A 25,968-nucleotide genomic window follows, 5' to 3' on the forward strand; every position below is an offset into this window, starting at 1 on the left:
CCATAGCAGGGCAGAAGCAATGTCAAAATGTCACTTCTGCCCATAGCTCTTAAAGGGCCATTTTATTTTTGTCATGGGAACCATGAATGCCAAAATGTACTGTGATATACTGAAGCAGAGCATGATCCCTTTCCAGAGACTGAGCCGCAGGGCAGTATTCCAACATGATAACAACCCCAAACACCTCCAAGATGATCACTGCCTTTCTAAAGAAGCTGAGAGTAAAGGTGATGGACTGGCCAAGCATGTCTCCAGACCTAAACCCTATTGAGCATCTGTGGGGCATCCTCAAAGGAAAGGTGAAGGAGTGCACAGTCTATAACATCCACCAGCTCTGTGATGTTGTCATGGAGGAGTGGAAGAGGACTCCAGTGGCAACCTGTGAAGCTCTGGTGAACTCCATGCCAAAGAGGGCTAAGGCAGTGCTGGAAAATAATGGTGGCCACACAAAATATTGACACTTTGGGCCCAACTAGCACATTTTCACTTAGGGGTGTACTCACTTTTGTTGCCAGCAGTGGCTGTGTGTTGAGTTATTTTGAGGGGACAGCAAATGTACAATGTTATACAAGCTGTACATTCACTATTTTACATTTTAGCAAAGTGTCATTTCATCAGTGTTGTCACATGAAAAGATAAAATATTTACAAAAATGTGAGGGGTGTACTCACTTTTGTGAGATACTGTACTTGCATTGTTCCAAGCTGGACCAATGTAGCTATGTAAAAATTACCATACCTGGAATTCATCTTATGGCTGCTTTCACACTGCAGTCGCCCGAGCGTTCGCACTGCCGCAAGACAGGTTTCTATAGAGCATGCGTCTCCCAACTATGGCCACGAATGTGGCTCTTTTCTTGCCTTTAATTGGGCCCTTGGAGCGCTATTTCTTCCAGTGATACGAGGCATTATTCGTTCCTCCAACACCAAAGACAGGCCACTATTCATTCCACTGACAAGATGGGGAACTAATTCTCCCACTGACACCAATGATGCCATTTGTTTTACTCCCACTGACCACAAGGCCTATGGCTTTGCTTACTTCTACCCATTCCAGGGCATATTCTATTCTCACTGGCCACAGTGTGGACCCCTAAAGTTTGAAGGGCAGAAAACTGGCCTTTTGTTTCAAAAGTTTAGAAACCCCTGCTATAGGGCATAGAAAAAGAACGTTGATTTCTAGGGACTTAAAGCGGGAGTTCACCCATAAAACTGTTTTTTCAAGCAATCCCCTTAGCTTCATGCTCGTTTTGTCTATGGGAATCGGCTAGTTGTTTTAAAATATGAGCTGTACTTACCGTTTTCCAGATGCATCTTCTCCGTCGCTTCCGGGTATGGGTCTTCGGGAGCCGGCGTTCCTTCTTGATTGACAGTCTTCCGACAGGCTTCCGACGGTCGCATCCATCGCGTCACTAGTAGCCGAAAGAAGCCGAACATCGGCGCAGCTCTATACTGCGCCTGCGCACCGACCGGAAGCGGCGGAGAAGATGCATCTCGTAAATGGTAAGTACAGCTCATATTTTAAAACAACTAGCCGATTCCCCTAGACAAAACGAGCATTAAGCTAAGGGTAAAAAGTGTCATGTGCGGGTGAACCTCCGCTTTAAGTCCATGGATTCACTGTGACAACCCTGCAAAGCTGGCCCCACCTGTAGTACAAACAATCCGAATGGCAAACAGTTCAGATTAGACCAATCTTTATAGTGTTTGGTGAAAAATTGTTGTAAGACCAACTTTACTTCTACATACAAAGATTGAGAGGAAAAAACAAAGCTAAAATCTTTGCTGCATGGACTGAAAAAAAAAAAAAAAAAAAAAAACCTTGAGCGCGCACACACACACACACACACACAAATACAGGGCAGGCTGGTGACCTCACAATGATATACTTTCATTGTATAATTATATGGGTGGGACCCAGCTTGGGGTTTGCTTTTGTGCCAGATCATAATCATTACAAGGATCAGTCCTGCCTTAGCAGGCTGCATGAGAAGCTCTCTATATATGTACATAACCTTATCTGCTCCAGACTGCCTACTACACTGGGAAGAGTCTTTCTTCTACGTCAATTAGAATAGAAGACATTTTAAGACCTTGGATTATCCCCGTGTATTTGTGTTGTCATCGTCTGACCATTCTAGCAATTCCGAAACAAAAAAAAACATTAAAGAATTATTGTCAACTGATGAAAGCGCATTACTGAGAATGAATTAACATTCCATGCAATTATGTTAATCTCAACTTACTAAACGGGGCACATTTTTTATAGAGCAATTTATTTATTTTTTCACATAATACAATTTAAAAGTAAGTATCTGACATACAATGCCAGAAACAAAGCTGCAGAATAACCCCCTTACTTGTGAAATTTTACACTTAGTCCCCATTCACACCTAGGCGTTTTGTCGCCTGTAGTGTGACGCCACTGCCGCCAGAGGGCTGGAAACACATTGCCCTCTATGGAGATGGTTCACATCTCCACGCCGAATGCCGGACGCCTGAAAAAAGGTCCCGGACCTTTTTTTCAGGCGGCTTTCGGGGACCATCTCCATAGAGGGGCACATCCTAGGGGCACATCTAGGCGGACAATCGCGGCGTTTTGTCCCTGCAAATCGCGGTACAAAACGCCGCTATTTGCCGCCGCAATTCGCGGGACAAAACGCCGCGATTTTGTCCGCCTAGATGTGAATGGAGCCTAAGACATTAAAGAGACCATTTTAACATTGCCAATGTGTCAGAGGACTTCCATGTCTAATATTATGGCGGCTCTCATAGGAGGCATGCCACAGGCACACAAGCAAAACTGTGCACCGGGCTCAAAGTCCGTCTGCCACTAAATTCCTGCTATGCTGGTTGCTGGCTGATCTTCCTGACAACCAACCTGACTCTAAAATAAAGAGTGGGCTACAGAAAGTGGGCCTTGTGTGCAAGGATCGCTTAAAGCGGAGGTTCCGCGTTTTTTTTTTAAATCTCCAATGCATGGTAATATAGCTAGTAGGCTACTACTCACCTGCTAGCCGCTCGTACGTCCGCTCCGTTTTCGCAAAAAATAATACCTTAAAAAAACAGTCCTGGCCTTTTCCATCTTGCATGTGGGCATTTTGAATCCCACAAGCAAACACTTCCTGGATTCCTAGTCACATGACGCGCTTTGCGAGTCATGTGACCCACTTCCCGCGTCACGTGACACTCGAGCTAGCGTGGGAATACACGCCTAGCTATTTCGGATGGTCTCCTGTGAGTGTTGAAACGTCACTCCCAGGAGACCTTGCGCACAGCTTCCAATTACGCCTCGTCGGGGAAAAGGAGCGACACGTCCACTGCCCGCAGGGAAGAAGACCCGGAAGTGAGGCTTAAGACAGGTAAGGGTTCAGATAGGAAAAAAAAAAGACAACGTTAGAGGCATGTATTAAGGCTGCAGACATGATTGTTATAAAGTTAAGTTTGAGGGTGAGCCTCCGCTTTAAGCTGCAGCAGAGGCGGCTCTTTAATTAGGCGGTCGCCTAAAGCCTTGCACTGACAGGGGCCTCGCAGCCACCTAATTTACCTGTGGTCAATCACCAGGGTGGCATTCCACTATTTCCGGTGCTGCCCTATGCTTTCTGATCATCGCTGTCACTTCTGAATACAGAAGCCTGGCTGACAGCACAACTCTCCAGGCGGCCGCACTGAACTCTCCCACCGCTAGTGCCAGGAATCCACCCAGACACTTTACTGGCAAGTTGCTGGTGCCCGCAGCATCTCCTACGCCATGCTAGTTGTTGCCTGCCAGCCCAGAGTAACAGAGCCAAGGGCGCTTTTCCCAGGTGCCTCCTCGCCTCTGACGTGTCCAATGACAGACCACATGAGGAGGAACCTGGGAGAAAGATCATCGTCCCTGCTGACCCTCCTCTCCTATTCATCCCATGCGATTGGCGCAGTACACATTCCTGACACACACAAGCAACAGCAGTAATAACATGCTCTGTTTCTGGAAAGGGCGTGAGTGGGGCCCCATGTTTAAATTTTAACTAAGGCCTCACAAAATCTAGAGCCGCCTCTGAGCTGCAGCGCTCTAACCTCTAAAAAATGTTCAATGAAAGCTATAATATATATATATATATATATATATATATATATATATATATATATATATATATATATATATATATATATATATATATATATATATATATATATATATATATATATCAGGGCTCGACAAATCCCGGGCGCCTGGTCGCCATGGCGACTAGAAATAGGATCCTGGCGACTTGGCTTGGAAGGGGGGTGAGCCGTTGGTATTACAAGTTAAGCATTACAAGTTAAACAGCAATTCTAATGTAATTTTTCACTATTTTCACTGCCATCTTCTTCCCTCTAATTAGAACCCCCAAACATTATATATATATTTTTTATCCTAACACCCTAGAGAATAAAATGGCGATCGTTGCAATACTTTCTGTCACAACATATTTGCGCAGCGGTCATACAAGCGCACTTTTTTGGGAAAAAAATACACTTTTTTTTATTTAAAAATAAGACAACAGTAAAGTTATCCCCATTTTTTTAATATTATTAAAGATAATTTTACGCCGAGTAAATTGATACCCAACATGTCACGCTTCAAAATTACGTCCGCTTGTGGAATGGCGACAAACTTTTACCCTAAAATCTCCATAGGCGACGTTAAAAAAATTCTACAGGTTGCAGGTTTTGAGTTACAGAGGAGGTCTAGGGCTAGAATTATTGCTCTCGCTCTACCAATCGCGGCGATACCTCACATGTGTGGTTTGAACACCGTTTACATATGCGGTTGCTGCTCACGTATGTGTTCGCTTCTGCGCGCAAGCTCGTCGGGACGGGGCGCGTTTTCTGGCTCCTAACTTTTTTAGCTGGCTCCTAGATTCCAAGCAAATTTGTCAACCCCTGATAGATAGATATATATATATATATATATATATATATATATAGATATATCTATATATAAATATATATATATAATTTTTTTTTTTTTTTTTTTTGCCCTACCCCTTAGCTATATCTCATGTCCTATGAGAAGTCATGTAACATTTCAAGGAAACGCATTCTTGCAGGATTTGGGATCCTTAGCTTTTCCATGATCACATGATGTCACCCTTGCCTAGAAGAGCATGCCTAAAACCAGAAGTAGGGTTTTTCTTTAATTAGTGTATTGTTTTATAGCTTTCACTGAAAGTTATTTTAAGGGCCGGGAGCTGCAACATATGCAGACCTTGGATTCCAATCCTCTTTAGAGTAAACCTGTGATAAGAATGTGTGAAAATGCTAGCTCTGTGGTTTGAACATAGACAGCCTGGAAAAGGAGGAGGATACAGGTGCATCCCTACAGGAAACCCTATGCATTTTAAACAACCTCTCCATTTATACTGGACTGAAAGTCATCTGGGGAAAGTCTAAAATCCTGCCATTAGATCCATCGGATCCTTTGGACTTGCTCCCTCCTTGTTCCACTCCATTAGGTCTCAAAATATCTGGGCTTTGAAAAAACTAAAGCAGTACCGAGTTTCAGCCCTTTGGATATCTCACCTCTCCTTATACGTCCTAAAAACAATTTGAATGCCTGGAAAACCTTGTTACCACTAAATACAAAAATAAAGCTCATACAAATAAAAGGTACTCCCTGCCTTTTCCTTAGAAACCTCCACTTCCAAGAGGTAAAACACAGACAGGTTTACCTCAGGGCTTCTGTGGAATGGGGGTACACATAGGGACTGGCACTCACAAACCTCTAGACACTGCAGCTGAGGGATCATATAAGGCCTTGCATCACCGACTGCTTCTTGTCCCCAAGTCTTTTCACCCAAAAACATAGGGGTGCAACGGATCAAAAAACTCACGGTTCGGATCGTTCCTCGGATCAGGAGTCACGGATCGGATCATTTTTCGTATCGGCAAAAGAAAAAAAATCTCCCCCACTGTAATATCCACATGTCCCCCCCCCACCAACTATAGTACCCCCTCAGTGCAGACACCCCCCCCTCTCCTCAGTACAGTGACCCCCTCCTCAGTACAGTGATCCCCCCCTCCTCAGTACAGTGATCCCCCCCTCCTCAGTACAGTGATCCCCCCCTCCTCAGTACAGTGATCCCCCCCTCCTCAGTACAGTGATCCCCCCCTCCTCAGTACAGTGATCCCCCCCTCCTCAGTACAGTGATCCCCCCCTCCTCAGTACAGTGACCCCCCCCCCCTCAGTACAGTGACCCCTCAGTACAGTGACCCCTCAGTACAGTGACCCCTCAGTACAGTGACCCCTCAGTACAGTGACCCCTCAGTACAGTGACCCCTCAGTACAGTGACCCCTCAGTACAGTGACCCCTCAGTACAGTGACCCCTCAGTACAGTGACCCCTCAGTACAGTGACCCCTCCTCAGTCCTCAGTACAGTGACCCCCCCTCAGCTAGTACCGACAGGCACTCCCCGAGCAGCAGTGTGTCCGAGTGCGGGCTCCTCCTCTGTGGGTGTAAACAGAGGAGGGCCGCCGCCGGGTGTAGCAAGATGGCCGCGGCTCCGGAGGTAGGCCGAAGCCGCCGCCGTAACATTAGGAAAGGCCGCGGCTTCGGCCTAGCTCCGGAGCCGTGGCAATCGGCGGATCACAGTGTGATCCGATCCGAAGGGGGTGACCCGTTCGGATCACGGATCAACTGTGATCCGTTGCACCCCTACATAAACAATATCTATAAAATCCACTATAATTGCATCACGGCATCGTACCCTTTACACCTACCTCTACTCATTGTATATACCATTATGGAAGGACCCAATGCTTCCACACTTTCTACACCATGGGTCTTTAAACTACGGCCCTCCAGTTGTTCAGGAACTACAATTCCCATTATGCCTAGTCATGTCTGTGAATGTCAGAGTTTTACAATGCCTCATGGGAAGTGTAGTTCCACCACAGCTGGAGAGCCGTAGTTTGAGGATCCCTGCTCTAGACATACCTGACCCAGTAGTGTGAACATCCTGAGATAGATTATCGATACGGTTTTCAGAGCTTAAATGTAAATTTACAGGCACAATTTTTTTTTTCCCCACTTTGCATAGAGCAAGAAACAGTTATAACCCCTGACAGTTTCCTTTACCATCTGTATCCCATTGGGGAGATTTACCTTTGTTTCCTACGTACTAATCCTGACGCACATGTTCCTGTTGAAATGGCTATGCATCCAAGTGGGTGCTGTAGTGACCTCCGGCTGGAACCATTTAAAGCAGGGTTTGACAAAATTTGCTTGGAATCCAGGAGCCAAAAAACGCACCCCGTCCCGCCAAGCTCGCGCGCAGAAGCGAATGCACACGTGAGTATTCAAACCACACATGTGAGGTATCGCCGCGATTGGTAGAGCGAGAGCAATAATTCTAGCCTAGACAGCCTCTAACTCAAAACATGCAACCTGTAGAATTTTTTAAACGTCGCCTATGGAGATTTTAAAGGGTAAAAGTTTGTCACCATTCCACGAGAGGACACAATTTTGAAGCGTGACATGTTGGGTATCAATTTACTCGGCGTAACATTATCTTTCACAATATAAAAAAAAATTGGGCTAACTTTACTGTTGTCTTATTTAATTAAAAAAAAATATGTTATTTATAAAACTTACAAATTTCCAAACTTCCAAACCACTACCTCTTTAGATACTTACAACATAGACAAGCCTACCAATCTCAGATTCGGGACTGGCCAGCGTTTTGTAGGAGGACATAACTGATCTCAACAAACCTTTATCAAGTGTCTACAGGAATGTTAGATCTAGATATGGTTAATTATTACAGCCGTGCAGACTGGCATGGGTTGGGAACCTGTTTTCTGCTAGGGATCAACTAATCCACTATAATTTATCTTCACTAACACCAGCTAAACTTGCAGAACCTACCCTTCTTCATCCGCCAAGTGTGCCCCCATGATCAGGCAGATTTCATACACATTGTCTGGAATTGTCCTCATATTAAAACCTTTTTGTATGATCTGGTTAATTATGCATCTCAGCTTACCGCAATCCAATTTCCCGAAATCTCAAAATCTGCCTTCTGGGGGTGGGGGAAGGGAGACATAGAATCTAATGTAGGCGATAGAAACTTCATTTTATTTATTAACTTATAAAAATAAAAATTTTGAGTTGAAAGAAGCCTTCTACACCTACAATGCCAGCCTGGAAGGCCTCTCTGCCCCTTTACAAAGCTACAAATATGTCAAGTATCACAACTACATACGCCTGCAAAATGGCAAAAAACAAATGGTACAAATGGTATTCCTCCGTGGATCTCCGCTGAGCTGGCAGATGACAGGTCCCTCTCTGCTCACTGAGAGGGGAGGGGCTTGTCCAGCGCCGCTGTCTCCTATGGAGAGATCGGACAGCATGTCCATTTATCACATCTCACCCGAACCGATATGGACGGATGGTGACGTATCGGGTCAGATATCAGCGGACATGTTACCACTGACATCCGACGCTCCATAGAGAAGAATGGAGCTGCCGTTCAGGTCCGCCAAAAAAAACTGACAGGCGGACCTGACTAGCCCAACCGTGTGAAAGGAGCCTTAAACAGATTATGTCTCTGTGTGTGTGTGGCGATGCCCAAAATGTGTTACACAACTGTTTTTCACATACACGTCTGCTCCCTACGCATTTTTTGAGCTGAGCGTTTCTGGGTTCACACTTTGCAGTGAGAACATCCATTTCCCGATGTCCTCCCACTTTCTATCCTGAAACCATCTGTCCCCACTGCACATGAATGTACCCATTCCTTTCCTAGAAGAACAATGCTGCTGTCAAGAGCCTGCCCACACACTGCTTGGAGGTGGATGAGGATGTAGTTCTAGGAGGGTAGCATATATTTTTCTTTTAATAAAAACTACCTAGCCCCTCTCACCTATTCTAAGCTTAAAAGTGATATTAAAAGATTAAAATTAAAAACTGCCCACAATTAGGATGCCAGCGCCGAGGACCCAGAGACAGATGAAGAATTGGTCTGGGTGAGGCCAGGTAAGTGTCTGTTTATTAATAGCCAGCAGCTAAAAAAAAAATTTTGGGCACATCTGACTGAAGATCCTCTTTACAAGAGTTTATGAATAAAATGCATACCTCCTTCCTCTCACAGCGCTTCCAGCTTCCCTACTCTCCTCTCCCTCCAGCTGTTGCTGCGGGATGTTTTAGGATGAGTGGGGGAAGTGGCCGGTAAATATGTAACTTACCGACCCCTTCCCTTTCATCATGAATAATCGGTACTATGTGTTTGATCTTTAGGGTGCACACCCTAATGCAATAGGCTGTGCACACCTATGCTTCTAACAGGTTTCAGCCCCATACAGCCCTAACCACTTGTCTACCAAGCTTTGGTTATATACATTTTGTTTTTTTAAGGGTTACTAAACCTTTGTGGGTTTTTTTAAACAACATGTCATACTCTGTTTTGCGCAGAGTGGCCTCTATCCTCCTTTTCTGGGGTCCCTCAGTGGAGCTAATAGCTCCTCCCCACATCGTGTGCCCACATCGGAAAAAGCAATCTCCTACAGTGGCCACCCATGCAGGCGCGCTCCCGAGTCCTGCTTCTGCGTCCATTGACACAGAAACAAGACTCGGCCCCGCCCCAGCATCATTGGATTTGATTGACAGCAGCGGGAGCCAATGGCTGTGCTGATATCAATCTATCCAATCAGTACACAAGACACCGGCTAGAGCTGGTGTGCTCGTCCCCGGGGATAAGAAAACCGGGTTTAGGTAAGTAAAATGGGAGCACTGGGGGGGTTGCAGCACTACAGAAGGTTTTTCACCTTAATGCATAGAATGTATTAAGGTGAAAAACCATCAGGGGGTTTACAACCCCTTTAAGAGGCAGCCAAAAGTTTTTTTTTACAGCTGGTGAAGGGCTTTCAAGTAAAAGTGATCCAGGCACCACTACAGTGCTGTGAAGGTGGTAGAAATGCTGATTTTAACATGTGCGTAAAATAAAAACATTGCCCCAGTAGACTAGTTAAAGCGGTCGTTAACCCCACCCAAAAAAAATGTCAGAGTACGCGCCTCTGTCATGTACTGCTATCTGCAGCTCTCCTGTCTCCCTCTGTCCTCCTTCCCCCTCCCCGCCTGTCAGCTCTCACTAGCGCCACTCTGCTCCCCTCCCTTCTGCTTCAAAACTATCTGACCTTTCTATCATTCCCTTGGTCTAGCTGTATCCGAGTGAATATATATATATATATTTCTACTTGTTTTAATAGTGTCTCCCAGCGATCATGTGACTCCAGGCTCTCTACTCCTCGGCTGACGTCAGCAGGGAAAAATGTGCCCTGCCCCCTGAAGCAGGTAGAATTTTTATTTATTTTTAATAACGCAGAGGCACTAGGATACAGGTTTTTATCTGACAGAAGGGATGATACAAAGATGAGATAGTGGCTTAAAGCTGTGTTCCACCCACTTTAAAGTGCTGGTGACCCCCCCTGACATGCCACATTTGGCATGTCATTTTTTTGAGGGGGTGTACCCAGTTTTTACAGGCCCCCAGCTCCCACTTCCCCCCTGGCACTGCAGGGCTTTGTACGCACGCATCTCTGGACCGTGGGACAGGCAATGGTCTGACTATTGAAAGTCAGCATCTACACTTTTTGTAGCTGCTGACTTTTAAATGGGTGGAACTCCGCTTTAACAACCACTTTTATCATTGTTATGTGAACTTTAATGTAAAGCAGGCCATACACGGTCGAATTTCGAATTAATTATCTTTTCAAAAATCTGATTTTTTTTTTTTGTGATCTGATGATGCCACCATTGATTTTCGAAATTCGACTGACCAAGCCTTCATGTTGCTACAGAAAATACATTTTGTGGCCGGGAATCGTCTTTTCTCTTCGGAAATTTTCTTCTCTTGCACATGCGCATTTTTTTCTCTATTACATTTCTCCCATCATTCATTATAAATTAGTTTGTTTTTCAAAAAATTTCCAACATGTCCGATTGCTCAAATTTGATTGCGAAAAATCGGCTGTTGCTGCAGCCCACTAACGGTGCAAAATTCGTACGAAAAATTATTATATACAATTTTCGAAAGAAAATCCTTTCAAAATTTAAACCGTGTATGCCCAGCATTAAAGATATTGTTTTGCATTGAATATGTTTTTTTTTTTTATCTACATAATAGAAAACAAAGCCACCCATTGGATGGTCTTATCCAGCAGTAGACAGACTTATCACAAGGCTTCATGTACATGGGATGCTTTTACAACCTCTCCTGAAAGATTTAACTTGACAGATAGTAACCCACGATTAAAACGTCCATTTTACTGCATTTAGCCACATTTACGTTTGGAGGCGTTTAATGTTTTTTTTTAAATAAATGACAAAAAATGAAAAACGCCTGTAAACGAATTGCGGCTAAACGCGAGTTAGCGTGTTTAGAAGCGTTTGGCGCTTGAAATGCCTGTAAACTCAGCTTTTGAACCTATTTCTGACTAGAAACGACTATAAACAGCCCTGTGTACATGAACTGATAAGACAACAGAGGGGAGTTCAGGGGAAGCTGAAAAAAACTCCCAACTGCTCCTAAATGTCCGTTTACCAGCAGCAGTGTACATGAGGTCTTAAAGGGGTTGTAAAGGAAAAACATTTTTTTCATAATAAGCATCCTTTACCTGCAGACATTCCTCTTTTCACTTCCTCATTGTTCATTTTTGCTCAGAAGTTGCTCTATTTCTTCTCTGTTCTGTTCAATTCCTGCTTGTCTGATTGTTACTGACCACCGTGAAGGGAGGCTTTACTGCGGTGGTCAGTGACGTGCTCACCCCCTCCTGGGAACTACATCTGTGTGGCAGGACGCGCTCTACGTGTTAGGCCCCGTACACACGTCCGAGAAACTCGACGGGCAAAACACATCGTTTTGCTCGTCGAGTTCCTTGGGAAGCCGCCGAGGATCTCGGCGAGCCAACTTTTCCCATTGACTAACGAGGAAATAGAGAACATGTTCTCTTTTTGGCCCGACGAGATCCTCGTCGGTTTCCTCGGCGAAAAGTGTACACACGACCGGTTTTCTCGGCAGAATACGTCTCCCGTCGAGTTTCTGGCTGAATTCTGCCGAGAAAACCGGTCGTGTGTACGGGGCCTTAGAGACTTCAAGGAGGTGTGAATTACTGGGCGTGCCGCAATTCATACTGGGAAATGTAGTTCTTACATGAACGAGCGCCGCGAACCAGGAAGTGAATGAGAGAAGTGAATGCCGGAGGTGATATAGATAAAAAAACGAATAAATACCTATTAAATTCCTTTAACAGAATCGTTACACTTGCAGACATTAATTTTAGGCAAAAAAAGCTGAGTTAGGCTTACCGGTAACTCCTTTTCTGAGAGTCTTCCAGGACAGCCCATGAGACCTAGGGCTCCTCCTACCAGGACAGGAAACACGTTAACCCCCACCAGATAAAAGGGCGGTCCTCCAGGCCCCATGCCAGTCTTCTCGAGAACCGTAGGACTACCCTGAAAAACATATGCATTAATAACACATAACTTCCATACAACAAAACCGGGTGGGAATCCGGCTGTCCTGGAAGACTCTCAGAAAAGGAGTTACCGGTAAGCCTAACTCAGCTTTTCTCTCAAGCGTCTTCCAGGACAGCCCATGAGACGATGAGCCAGAACTTACCAGTCTAGGGTGGGACAACTGCCTGAAGGACCTTTCGACCAAACGCCTGTTCTTGAGCGGATAGCAGATCCAGGCGATAATGTTTAATAAAGGTCGAATAACTGGACCATGTGGCAGCTTTACAGATTTGTTCTGGTGAAGCACCAGCCCTCTCAGCCCAAGATGCAGCCAAAGCTCTTGTTGAATGTGCTGTAACAAAAGGTGTAGGAACTTCTCTGATTTTATAGGATTCTGAGATGGCCTGCTTAATCCATCTAGCCAATGTGGCTTTAGATGCACCTTTACCTTTGTGTGTACCTGAAAAAAGGACAAATAAAGCGTCTGTCTTCCTGAAGACCTTGGTGACCTCCAAATATGCAAGAAGGGTTCTTCTTACATCTAAAAAACTAAATTTCTTTTCCTGATCACCCTGTGGTGAACTACAAAAGGATGGCAGTACAATGTCTTGTGATCTGTGAAATGTACTAGCTACCTTAGGCAAAAAACCTGGATCAGTTTTCAATACAACTCGATCCTCAAAAATCGTGAGGAAAGGCTCCCTTACTGATAAGGCCTGTAACTCGCTTACTCTACGAGCTGAGGTAATAGCTACTAAAAAAATAGTTTTTAAGGTAAGTAATTTAACAGAAATATCCTCCAAAGGCTCAAAGGGAAACTCTACCAGAGTTTGAAGTACCAGGGACAGGTCCCAAGTTGGACAACTTCTTACCACTACTGGCCTGGCCCTTGAAATGGATTTAAAGAATCTAGCTACCATGGGATTTTCCAAAAGAGAAAACTGGAGGAAAACGCTGATAGCTGCCGCCTGTACCTTTAAGGTACTAACTGAAAGACCCTTGTCGACACCCTCTTGAAAAAATTCCAAAATAGAAGGAACATCATGCGTTGATCTTTGGTTTTCAGACAACCATGAATTAAACTTTTTCCAAACCTTGGAATAGATGGCTCTAGTGACTGGTTTTCTGCAATTTACCAAGGTTCTAATCACCTTGTCAGAAAACCCCTGAGCCTTCAGTATCTTCTCTTCAGATACCAAGCTGTCAAGCTTAATGAAACCACCTGTGGGTGTGACACTGGACCCTGCGACAGCAAGTCCTCTCTGTTCTGAAGTCTCAGTGGAGGCTCCGAGACCAGAGACTGTAGCAGGGAAAACCATGGCCTCTTGGGCCAGAAGGGGGCGATCAGAATAAGATCTGTTTCTTCTAGGAGAAACTTCCGGAGCACTTCCGGAATGAGTCTGATTGGCGGAAATGCGTAGCAGAGGTTGAAGGGCCACGGATTCGCCAGGGCATCTATCCCCAGTGATCGATCCTCTGGGTTTAGAGAAAAGAACTCCTCTGTTTTGCGGTTGTCCTGATTTGCGAACAGATCCGCTTCGGGACAACCCCATTTGTTGGTGATCTCCAAAAAGACTTCTGGATGAAGTGACCAATTGTCTCGCTCCACCCTGTGGCGACTGAGGTAGTTTGCCAAACTGTTTTGCGTCCCCTTCAGGTGCACTGCTGAAATTGAGCCTAGATTTACTTCTGCCCAAGACAAAATGTTTTGTGCGATTCCTTGAAGAATTCGACTCCTCGTGCCTCCTTGTTTGTTGAGGTACGCCACTGTCGCAATGTTGTCTGACAGGATCTGGAGATTGTGACCCCTGACCTCCGATTGAAAAGCTTGCAGGGCTCTTTGCACCGCTAGCAGCTCCCTCTGGTTCGATGAGGCTCTTGCTTCCTTCAAGGACCATTTCCCCTGTGCGACCTGGTCTTTGAGGTGGGCTCCCCACCCCCAGGCACTTGCGTCCGTCGTGATCCTCTTGGATATCGAGATGGACCAAGGCAGGCCTTTTGTTAGGTGCAGATTTTTCCTCCACCACCACAAACTTCTCTTTACCTTGGTCGGTAACCAAACTTTTGACTCTAGGGACCTGGCGTCCCCGTCCCAATTTTCCAGAAGGAATCTCTGCAATGGTCTCTGATGGAACCTTGCCCATGGTACCGCAGGGAAACACGAGGTCATGAGACCTACCGTCCTTGAAATTTCCCTCAGTGAAACCAACTGATTGGTCTGTAAGGCTGACACTGCTTGCACCATCTTGGAGACCTTCTCTTCTGGGAGAAAAACTTTTTGGACTACTGAGCAAAAGTCGTAACCCAGGTACTTCACCTTCTGGGCTGGATCTAGGGAAGACTTTTCCCTGTTTATCAACCAGCCCAGGGATTGAAGGAAGTCGAGTACAGTCTGAAGATCTGCTAGTAATTTCTGGCGGGACTCTGCCACTATTAATAGATCGTCCAGGTAAGGGATGATAGTTATCGCCTTTAATCTTAGTGGCGCCAGCGCTTCCCCCAATACCTTTGTGAAGATACGAGGGGAAGAGGACAGACCGAAGGGGAGGGCCTGAAACTGGAAGTGCCTGATTTCCGATCCCATCTTTACTGCTATTCTCAGGAATCTCTGGAAAGCCGGATGGATCGGGACATGTAGGTAAGCATCCCTGAGGTCCAACGTGGCCATAAAACAGTTTGGGTAAAGCAGATTCTTGATAGAGAAGACTGTCTCCATCCTGAAGTGTTTGTATCGGATCGATTGATTTAGAGACCGAAGATTCAGAATAAGCCGATACTTTCCTGACGGCTTTCTGATGACAAAAATGTGGGAATAAAACCCTTTGTTCTGATCTGACCGAGGAACCGGAATCAGGACCTTCTGGTCTAACAACTCTCCTACTTGGAGACCCAGAGCTCTTGCTTTCTCCCGATCTTTGGGAGGAGATGTGATCAAGAGTCGTTCTGGTGGCCGACAGGAAAACTCTAGCCTGTATCCATTTGCCACCAGATCCAGAATGAAGGGACTTGAGGTGACGGTTGCCCATTGTGGGAGAAAGGCCCTCAGTCTTCCCCCCACTGGCAGATGTTGGTCATTGTGGCTTGGCGGGCTGCTGAGGTGTGTTAAACAACACACCTCCTCTCCCTTTGCCTTTGTACCCGGACCAATGTTTTTTGGGCCTATTGTCCTTTTCTTTAGGACCTTGTTGCCATGGCAAGCCTTTATTTTGGCCACGAAAAAACTTTCTTCCCGTCTGCTTTTTCTTTTCTGGAAAGGCCTTTTTCCTATCGGCCGTACGTTCCAGTGCCTCCTGCAAATCTGGGCCAAAAAGATGATCCCCGTTTAGGGGAAGCCCACATAATCGTAATTTAGATGCTGCATCCCCAGACCATGTTTTAAGCCAAATGCTTCTTCTGGCTGAGTTCACTAAAGCTGAAGTTCTGGCTGTCATTCTTACTGATTCCGCAGATGAATCTGCCAGAAAACCCACAGCACTAAAAAGGAGAGGAAAGGATTTTAAAATCTCTTCCCTAGAAGTACCCGCTAAAAGATGGGTTTGGATTTGTGTAAGCCATTCCTCCAGATTTCTGGCTACACAAGTAGAGGCCAGAGCTGGTTTGAGATTCCCCATAGCTGAATCCCAAGCTCTATGAAGAAGGACATCACATTTTTTGTCCATAGGATCCTTTAGCGTACCCATGTCATCAAACGCCAGGTCCGAATTTTTTGAAACTTTTGAAAGAGGAGCATCTAACTTTGGGTTCTTATTCCACGGTAGCGCTGCATCCTCATCAAATGGAAACCTTCTTTTTAGGTTACCGGAAAAGAAAGGTTTTCTCTCTGGACTCTCCCACTCCAGTTTGATCGTATTAAGGAGGGAATCGTGCACTGGAAAGTTTTTACTTTTCTTTTTGTGCAAACCTTTGTACATAAGGTCATGCTTAGACATTTGTACCTCCTCCTCCTCCATTTCAAGGGTGGTATAGATGGCTTTTAACAAATTATCCACATCTTCCAGAGACAATTTGAACCTTGAGCCTTTAGAGGATACTCTATCCTTGGGCTCTGTATCTGACCCTGAGTCTTCCTGAGAAGAATGGGTAGATTTGGCTTCAGCCTCAGAGTCTTCACTCTCTACGCTCACCTGCGGGGTGCTAACCACTGAAGCCTTTCTTTTTGAAGATGTACCCTGTTGGGGAACCTGCATTTTGTCAATCAACTCCCTAAATGAGCCAAAGGTAGAAGCAAGCTCATCCCTGACCGAAGTCAACATTTTTTGACATGAGGTCACTGGGTCATCCTTCACTAAACCATCTATACAAGTGCGGCAAACTGGTTTTCCCCAAGTGGAACTCAGTTTGTTACCGCACACCGCACATTTTCTCTTATGTGGCTGTGATTGGGCTTTGTCCTGAGTCTTGGCCTGAAAGACACAAATTAAATGACCCCATAAGTAACCCAAGCCACAAAAAAATACTCCATCACCACGTGCAGGAGAAGAAAATGTGTCCCCTAACACCTAATCCTATGATTGGGAGGGGGGGGGGGTAAAAACCTTCACCAGGATAGCAAGAAAAAGTGACCATAAAAAACACTTGCAGCTTACCTGAGAGGTGCTGGTGTTGGGGACTGCATCCGTTGCCTGAGCGATTATCGCAGGATTGTCCATGCCGTCCGTCTGGTAGTCCTACAGCCTGTGCTGTCTTTACCAGAAATCACCAGCAGCCATTAGCCCCCGTTTCGCGCCGTTTTATGGAGACAGGAACCATGTCTCCGGCGCCCGAGGATGACATCATGCGACCCGGAAGTGACCCTCGCCGGATCTTCCTGTAGCCAGCTTGAAGCGCAGAGGCTCCGCCCCTACCAGCGCTAGTGAGCTCCACGTTTCCCAGCACGAATCAGCCATGCTGTGTGCGGGAAACACTCTCACCAACATACAGCCTGTGCTGCGAACAGCGCAAGGGACCCGACGCCATCCCGGTCCTGGCCCTCTCCAGGCACAAAGAAGCAAGGGCAGCAGCAAAAACTTCCCCATGGAAAAAACTGCTAATGGCAAGGAGGTTAGTCAAAATATATACATACCCCTTTGAACGGTCATTAGAGCCCCTGCCCATGAGACCTAGGGGACCAGGTTCCTGAAACATGTTACCCCCCATCCGGAGGAAACACTAATACTGGCATGGGGCCTGGAGGACCGCCCTTTTATCTGGTGGGGGTTAACGTGTTTCCTGTCCTGGTAGGAGGAGCCCTAGGTCTCATGGGCTGTCCTGGAAGACGCTTGAGAGAAAATGTTTTCCTTTAGTGACCCTTTAAGTTATAAAAATATTAACAACTTCATCTATGCCCACCAATGCAGCCTGCCTGTGTCCACCATGCAGCCTCTGCAAGGAGAGGGGAACAGGAGAGCTGCCCGGATGATCAGAGCGCAGGGAACACAGCAATAACAGCTTTCATTTCAACTGCTGTTTTCCCGCCGCTCAACGTCACATACAGCCCCGCCCCCTGGCCATGGGACTGACAGCTTGGCCGCTCCACGGGATTAGACAGGCGATCTGTCCATCTGTCCATCAAAGTCCCGGGACCAGGAGGAGGTGCTGTATGTGATAGCGAGCAGCGGAGAACACAGCAATGTGAAATGAAAGCCGTTATCACTGTATTCCCTGCGCTCTGATCATCCAGGCGGCTCTCCTTTCTCTTCTGCAATCGCTGGGAGAAGGACTCCCATTCAACCCAGGCTGCTGCTGGTTCCCCCCACTTCCAGGGAGGCCACAGCTCTCCAGCCCTCAAAATCTACTCGCCAAATGCGAGCAGGCGAGTGGAATTTTTGAGGGCTGCAATAGACCATTTATGGCACGGTCCCTTTAAAATAGGCTGCATCCAATTCACTAAAGCCTTGCAACAGTTTTATTCCAAGTTCTAACTCGTCTGACAGATTCAGGTAGTTCTTGTTTGCACCACTTCAAGAATCTGTTGCTGCAACATATTTCAAATTAATTACCGCCAGTTGACACACATTTAAATATATATATATATTAAAAAATGTGGTAATTAACCACTTCACATCCAATATACTAAATAACCATTCTGACAGCAAGTAGATCACAGGTGTCAAACACAAGGCCCGCGGGCCGAACCCGGCCCCCCAGACCATTTCATGTGGCCCTTGCACCTCTACTGCAGCCCTCCTCTGGTCCTCCTCCAGACCCTTACTTTCTGCTTTCAAGCAATGCATCCAGCATCAGCATAAGGAAAGGGGGTGCACTGTGATGTAAGGGTGGGGTGGCTCTTGACATCTAATGTAAAGGGGAGGGATGCGCTGGACATCTAATCTTACAGGTACAAGCGGCCCCTTTAAGGGGAATCATAATGCGGCCCACAATGAAATTGAGTTTGACACCCCTGAAGTAGATAATACTTAAAGCGGATGTTCCGCCCAAAAAAAATATTAAAAGCCAGCAGCTACAAATACTGCAGCTGCTGACTTTTAATATTAGGACACTTACCTGTCCTGGAGTCCAGCGTCGTCCGCAGCAGATGACGAGCGATTGCTAGTCACCCTGCTGCTCCCCCCTCCATCCACGCTGAGGGAACCAGGAAGTGAAGCGCTGCAGCTTCACTGCCGGGTTCCCTACGGCGCATGCGCGAGTCGCGCCGTGCCCGCCGATTGGCTCCCGCTGTGTGCTGGGAGCCGAGTGTTCCCAGCACACAACGGGATGTGACGCAATGCCCGTCTTTTGCCCGTGAATGCCGGGCCGGAAGTGGGTGCAAATACCTGTCTTTAGACAGGTATCTGCACCCCCCTCCCCCCTGAAAGGTGTCAAATGGGACACCGGAGGGGGGGGAGGGTTCCGATCAGCGGGACTTCACTTTAGGGTGGAGAACCGCTTTAATGCAGCAACTCTGATTGTGGTACAGGTACAGGACTCGGGAACAAACACTCAGCAGGGGGGAGGAGCTCCAGCGGGGGACCGGAGAAGAGGAGGATCAGGGCTGCTCTAAGCAAAACCACTGCACAGGGCAGGTATGACATGATTGTTATTTTTTCGAAAAAACATTTTTATCTTCAGTTACTTTTCAAGTTTTTTCCCCCTCAAAATCTACATTGGATAAAGAGCTGTGCACATAAGATGCAACATAAAAAATTACAACAGCCACCATTTTATTCTCCGGGGCGTCTATCAGAAAATATAAAAGGATTGGGGTTCCAATTCATTTTCTCTGCGCCTTAGCGTCCAATGATGCTGTGCTACTACTGGGGCTGAACATGCACTGAAAGAAGCGGTGTCCATAACATGGTCACCCCGACCTCAGTGCTATTTTTCTTGTGCAGAGGGAGGTATGACCTTTCTACAACGTCCCACACACAATGAATCCCCCGGACTATGTGATAGAGAGATGCCCAGAATTTCCCCACACTGTGTGACACTATGTGATACTGTGCAATGACGTTTTGTAAGATCCTCTTCTGTCCTTAGTGGAAAGGAAGTCGCAGACTACAAGAATCCCAGCTGACCAGATGAAAGGGCCGACGTACAAGTGGGATACAAGGTCCCCCCCAGGCCAGTATATGCTGCTATACAGGAGGTATCTCAAACAGTCTGCATTTCACTAAACCAAAAAATAGAACATACTGCTTAGCAGTCATTAGATGTGGTGGCTGCATTCGTTTTCTTGTTTCAGGTGAAGAACATTTGCAGCAAGTACAGTAATGCCTCATCTCCAGTGCGGCCGCTTCACACCACTGCGTTGCGATGTGCGCTGAAAAAAGTATTGCATGCAGTGCAAGAAACCTCCCCCCGGCTGATAGAACTCGAAGCTCCTGTTCACATCGAGGCGATCGGACATGTCAACTTGCATGCCAGATTCCTGCCAACGCCTGAATCGGTGGAACGCCGACTTTGCAGCGCTGTGCTGATTCCTAAAAGTGGTTCCTGCACTACTTTCGGTGACTTCGGGGGGCCATTTCAATGGACATCTGTGCAGGAACCCGCATAGAAGTCTCCACCCCCCCCCCCCCCGAAGTCGCACTGACATTCGGATATGAAATCATGCGAGTTCAGCTGAACTTACACAATTTCAGACCTGCATTCAGTGTAACCCCCGGGCTTCGCCCCTTTTCACACGGGCATTCCAATCCAAACCTGGACACTCCTCTATGGAGTGGTGGATGCGACTTGTATCCCTTTACACCTGCCTACCCCCAATATCATCCCATAGAAACTAACACAAGGGCCTTTCTCTTCTGAGATTTGCAGCCACTGATTTCCACTTTGTACTCGCTTGGAAAATAAATAAAAACACGGAAGGGACCGAATCAGGTGGCAGTCCGGAACAAACAGCCAGCTGGTTCCTTTACATCTGACTGCCCATAGAGCAGAAGACACTGACCTGTGCTGGCTGGACACTCTCCTCCTCCCCCCCCTGCTGGTTGCATGCTCTCCTCTCCTCTCCCTCCCCCCTGTGCTGGCTGGACACTCTCCTCCTCCCCCCCTGCTGGTTGCATGCTCTCCTCTCCCCCCCCCCCTGTGCTGGCTGGACACTCTCCTCCCCTCCCCCTGCTGGTTGCATGCTCTCCTCTCCCCCTGCTGGTTGCATGCTCTCCTCTCTCCCCCCCTGTGCTGGCTGCACACTCTCTCTTCCCCCCCTGTGCTGGCTGGACGCTCTCCTCTCTCTCCCCCCCCTGCTGGTTGCATGCGCTCCTCTCTCCCCCCGTGCTGGCTGCACACTCTCCTCTCTCCCCCCCCCCGTGCTAGCTGCACGCTCTCTCTTCCCCCCGCCTGTGCTAGCTGCACACTCTCCTCTCCCCCCCTGTGCTACTTGCACGCTCTCTCTTCTACCCCCCCCTGTGCTGGCTGGACTCTCTCCCCCCCCCCGTGCTAGCTGCACGCTCTCTCTTCTCCCTCCCCCTGTGCTGGCTGGACTCTCTCCCCCCCCTGTGCTAGCTGCACGCTCTCTCTCCCCCCCCCGTGCTAGCTGCACGCTCTCTCTTCTCCCTCCCCCTGTGCTGGCTGGACTCTCCCCCCCCCCCCGTGCTAGCTGCACGCTCTCTCTTCTCCCTCCCCCTGTGCTGGCTGGACTCTCTCCCCCCCCCTGTGCTAGCTGCACGCTCTCTCTTCTCCCTCCCCCTGTGCTGGCTGGACTCTCCCCCCCCCCGTGCTAGCTGCACGCTCTCTCCTCTCCCCCCCCCCCCCCTGTGCTGGCTGGACGCTCTCCTCTCTCTCCCCCCGTGCTACTTGCACGCTCTCCCTTTCCCCCCCCCGTGCTGGCTGCACGCTCTCTCTTCCCCCCGCCTGTGCTAGCTGCACACTCTCCTCTCCCCCCCTGTGCTACTTGCACGCTCTCTCTTCTACCCCCCCCTGTGCTGGCTGACTCTCTCCCCCCCCCCGTGCTAGCTGCACGCTCTCTCTTCCCCCTCCCCCTGTGCTGGCTGGACTCTCCCCCCCCCCTGTGCTAGCTGCACGCTCTCTCCCCCCCCCCCGTGCTAGCTGCACGCTCTCTCTTCTCCATCCCCCTGTGCTGGCTGGACTCTCCCCCCCCCCCGTGCTAGCTGCACGCTCTCTCTTCTCCCTCCCCCTGTGCTGGCTGGACTCTCTCCCCCCCCCGTGCTAGCTGCACGCTCTCTCTTCTCCCTCCCCCTGTGCTGGCTGGACTCTCCCCCCCCCCCCCGTGCTAGCTGCACGCTCTCTCCCCCCCCCCCCCCTGTGCTGGCTGGACGCTCTCCTCTCTCTCCCCCCGTGCTACTTGCACGCTCTCCCTTTCCCCCCCCCCCGTGCTGGCTGCACGCTCTCCTCTCTCCCCCCCCCGTGCTGGCTGCACGCTCTCCTCCCCTCCCCCCGTGCTGGCTGCACGCTCTCCTCCCCTCCCCCCCCGTGCTGGCTGCACGCTCTCCTCTCTCCCCCCCCCCTGTGCTACTTGCACGCTCGCTCTCCTCCCCTCCCCCCCCGTGCTGGCTGCATGCTCTCCTCCCCCCCCCCATGCTGGCTGCACACTCTCCTCTCCCCCCCTGTGCTGGCTGGACGCTCTCCTCTCTCCCCCCTGTGCTACTTGAACGCTCTCTCCTCTTTCCCCCCCCCCCCCCCCGTGCTGGCTGCATGCTCTCATCTCCCCCCGTGCTGGCTGGATGCTCTCTCCTCTCCCCCCCGTGCTGGCTGCACCCTCTCCCCCCCCCCCTGTGCTGGATGGACACTCTCCCGCCCCCGTGCTGGCTGCACGCTCTCCTCTCCCCCCCCGTGCTGGCTGCACGCTCTCCTCTCCCCCCCCCCTGTGCTACTTGCACGCTCGCTCTCCCCTCCCCCCCCCCCGTGCTGGCTGCATGCTCTCCTCCCCCCCCATGCTGGCTGCACACTCTCCTCTCCTCCCCCCCCCCCCCCTGTGCTGGCTGGACGCTCTCCTCTCTCCCCCCTGTGCTACTTGATCGCTCTCTCCTCTCCCCCCCCCCCGTGCTGGCTGCATGCTCTCCTCTCCCCCCGTGCTGGCTGGACGCTCTCCTCTCTCCCCCCTGTGCTACTTGAACGCTCTCTCCTCTTTCCCCCCCCCCGTGCTGGCTGCATGCTCTCATCTCCCCCCGTGCTGGCTGGATGCTCTCTCCTCTCCCCCCCGTGCTGGCTGCTCCCTCTCCCCCCCCCCCCTGTGCTGGATGGACACTCTCCCGCCCCCGTGCTGGCTGCACGCTCTCCTCTCCCCCCTCCGTGCTGGCTGCACGCTCTCCTCCCCCCCTGTGCTACTTGCACGCTCGCTCTCCCCTCCCCCCCCCCGTGCTGGCTGCATGCTCTCCTCCCCCCCCATGCTGGCTGCACACTCTCCTCTCCTCCCCCCCCCCCCCCCCCTGTGCTGGCTGGACGCTCTCCTCTCTCCCCCCTGTGCTACTTGAACGCTCTCTCCTCTCTCCCCCCCCCCGTGCTGGCTGCATGCTCTCCTCTCCCCCGTGCTGGCTGGACGCTCTCTCCTCTCCCCCCCCCCTTGTGCTGGATGGACACTCTCCCGCCCCCGTGCTGGCTGGATGCTCTCTCCTCTCCCCCCCCCCGGCTGCACGCTCTCTCCTCTCCCCCCCCCCCCCGGCTGCACGCTCTCTCCTCTCCCCCCCCCCCCCCCGGCTGCACGCTCTCTCCTCTTCCCCCCCCCCGGCTGCACGCTCTCTCCTCTTTCCCCCCCCCCCCCGTGCTGGCTGCACGCTCTCTCCTCCCCCCCCCCCCGTGCTGGCTGCACGCTCTCTCCTCTCCCGCCCCCGTGCTGGCTGCACGCTCTCTCCTCTCCCGCCCCCGTGCTGGCTGCACGCTCTCTCCTCTTCCCCCCTCCTGTGCTGGCTGCACGCTCTCTCCTCTTCCCCCTCCTGTGCTGGCTGCACGCTCTCTCCTCTTCCCCCTCCTGTGCTGGCTGCACGCTCTCTCCTCTTCCCCCTCCTGTGCTGGCTGCACGCTCTCTCCTCTCCCCCCCCCGTGCTGGCTGCACGCTCTCTCCTCTCCCCCCCCTGTACTGGCTGCACGCTCTCTCCTCTCCCCCCCCTGTACTGGCTGCACGCTCTCTCCTCTCCCCCCCTGTACTGGCTGCACGCTCTCTCCTCTCCCCCCCTGTACTGGCTGCACGCTCTCTCCTCTCCCGCCCCCGTGCTGGCTGCACGCTCTCTCCTCTTCCCCCCCCCCTGTGCTGGCTGCACGCTCTCTCCTCTTCCCCCTCCTGTGCTGGCTGCACGCTCTCTCCTCTTCCCCCTCCTGTGCTGGCTGCACGCTCTCTCCTCTTCCCCCTCCTGTGCTGGCTGCACGCTCTCTCCTCTTCCCCCTCCTGTGCTGGCTGCACGCTCTCTCCTCTCCCCCCCCCGTACTGGCTGCACGCTCTCTCCTCTCCCCCCCCTGTACTGGCTGCACGCTCTCTCCTCTCCCCCCCTGTACTGGCTGCACGCTCTCTCCTCTCCCCCCCTGTACTGGCTGCACGCTCTCTCCTCTCCCCCCCTGTACTGGCTGCACGCTCTCTCCTCTCCCCCCCTGTGCTGGCTGCACGCTCTCTCCTCTCCCCCCCTGTACTGGCTGCACGATCTCTCCTCTCCCCCATTGTGCTGGCTGCACGCTCTCTCCTCTCCCCCCCTGTACTGGCTGCACGATCTCTCCTCTCCCCCATTGTGCTGGCTGCACACTCTCTCCTCTCCCCCCCTGTACTGGCTGCACGATCTCTCCTCTCCCCCATTGTGCTGGCTGCACGCTCTCTCCTCTCCCCCCCTGTACTGGCTGCACGCTCTCTCCTCTCCCCCATTGTGCTGGCTGCACGCTCTCTCCTCTCCCCCCCTGTACTGGCTGCACGCTCTCTCCTCTCCCCCATTGTGCTGGCTGCACACCCTCTCCTCTCCCCCCTGTACTGGCTGCACGCTCTCTCCTCTCCCCCATTGTGCTGGCTGCACGCTCTCTCCTCTCCCCCATTGTGCTGGCTGCACGCTCTCTCCTCTCCCCCCCTGTACTGGCTGCATGATCTCTCCTCTCCCCCATTGTGCTGGCTGCACGCTCTCTCCTCTCCCCCCTGTACTGGCTGCACGCCTCTCCTCTCCCCCCTGTGCTGGCTGCACGCTCTCTCCTCTCCCCCCCTGTACTGGCTGCATGATCTCTCCTCTCCCCCATTGTGCTGGCTGCACGCTCTCTCCTCTCCCCCATTGTGCTGGCTGCACGCTCTCTCCTCTCCCCCCTGTACTGGCTGCACGCCTCTCCTCTCCCCCCTGTGCTGGCTGCACGCTCTCTCCTCTCTACCCTGTGCTGGCTGCACGCTCTCTCCTCTCTACCCTGTGCTGGCTGCACGCTCTCTCCTCTCCCCCCTGTGCTGGAAGCTCTCCTCTCCTTTCACTCTCTATTACAATACCTATTGCCACCCCGGGCCCCGCCCCCTCATGGATCCCTATGAATGGGGAGTGTATATAGGGCAAGGTATGTGTGGGTGAGGGGAGAGGTCAGGCCTCAGCCATATTGGGAGGGGAAGGTCAGGCTGAGACTTGTAGTCCTGCACACCGCCCGACCCCTCCTTTTCCCCCGTACACACAATGCACGCCCTATGTCCTCCGGTGTACGGTCCCCACACTCACCAGTTCGTCTTCGTCTTTCCGTCCACCACATCCTTATAGGCGGCCTGCAGAGCGGCTCCGTTCTTACTGAGATTCACAGACATGTTCCCGGTGTGTGTCCTCCGATCTCCTCCACTTCCTCTACACCCCGCACTGCGCGCTCCGCTTCCTACTGCGCCCTCCGCTCACACGCCCGCGCCCTCTAATGCCCGACTCACAGGAACTGCAAGCCGCACACACCCGCACCCTCTACTGGCCGACACATAGGAACTGCAAGCCGCACACACCGGCGCCCTCTACTGGCCGACACACAGGAACTGCAAGCCGCACACACCCGCGCCCTCTACTGGCCGACACACGGGAACTGCAAGCCGCACACACCCGCGCCCTCTACTGGCCGACACATAGGAACTGCAAGCCGCACACACCGGCGCCCTCTACTGGCCGACACATAGGAACTGCAAGCCGCACACA

The 25,968-nt window shown here is 50.5% G+C and overlaps 2 protein-coding genes across 4 annotated transcripts in view; both read right to left on the reverse strand.

Moving 5' to 3' along the window:
* Nucleotides 1-25,687, reverse strand: part of DBNL (drebrin like) — a 63,752-nt gene extending 38,065 nt beyond the window's left edge. For 2 of the 3 annotated variants that reach the window (XM_040346053.1, XM_040346052.1), the window contains exon 1: nucleotides 25,516-25,687. In XM_040346053.1, the coding sequence (XP_040201987.1) occupies nucleotides 25,516-25,598 (83 nt within the window). In that variant the 5' untranslated portion in view covers nucleotides 25,599-25,687. The remainder of the gene's footprint in view (nucleotides 1-25,515) is intronic. The other variant, XM_040346055.1, reaches the window with a different exon arrangement.
* Nucleotides 12,386-15,524, reverse strand: LOC120933068. Its single transcript, XM_040346051.1, has 2 exons — nucleotides 12,642-15,524; nucleotides 12,386-12,475 (listed from the first exon to the last, which is right to left on the reverse strand). Exon 1 carries the CDS (start codon nucleotides 15,502-15,504, stop codon nucleotides 12,646-12,648), a length of 2,859 nt encoding a protein of 952 aa, XP_040201985.1. The 5' UTR covers nucleotides 15,505-15,524; the 3' UTR covers nucleotides 12,386-12,475; nucleotides 12,642-12,645.
* Nucleotides 25,688-25,968: the final 281 nt, after the last annotated feature.

The sequence above is a fragment of the Rana temporaria genome, chromosome 3 (assembly GCF_905171775.1).
Source record: "Rana temporaria chromosome 3, aRanTem1.1, whole genome shotgun sequence".
Classification (NCBI taxonomy): domain Eukaryota; kingdom Metazoa; phylum Chordata; class Amphibia; order Anura; family Ranidae; genus Rana; species Rana temporaria.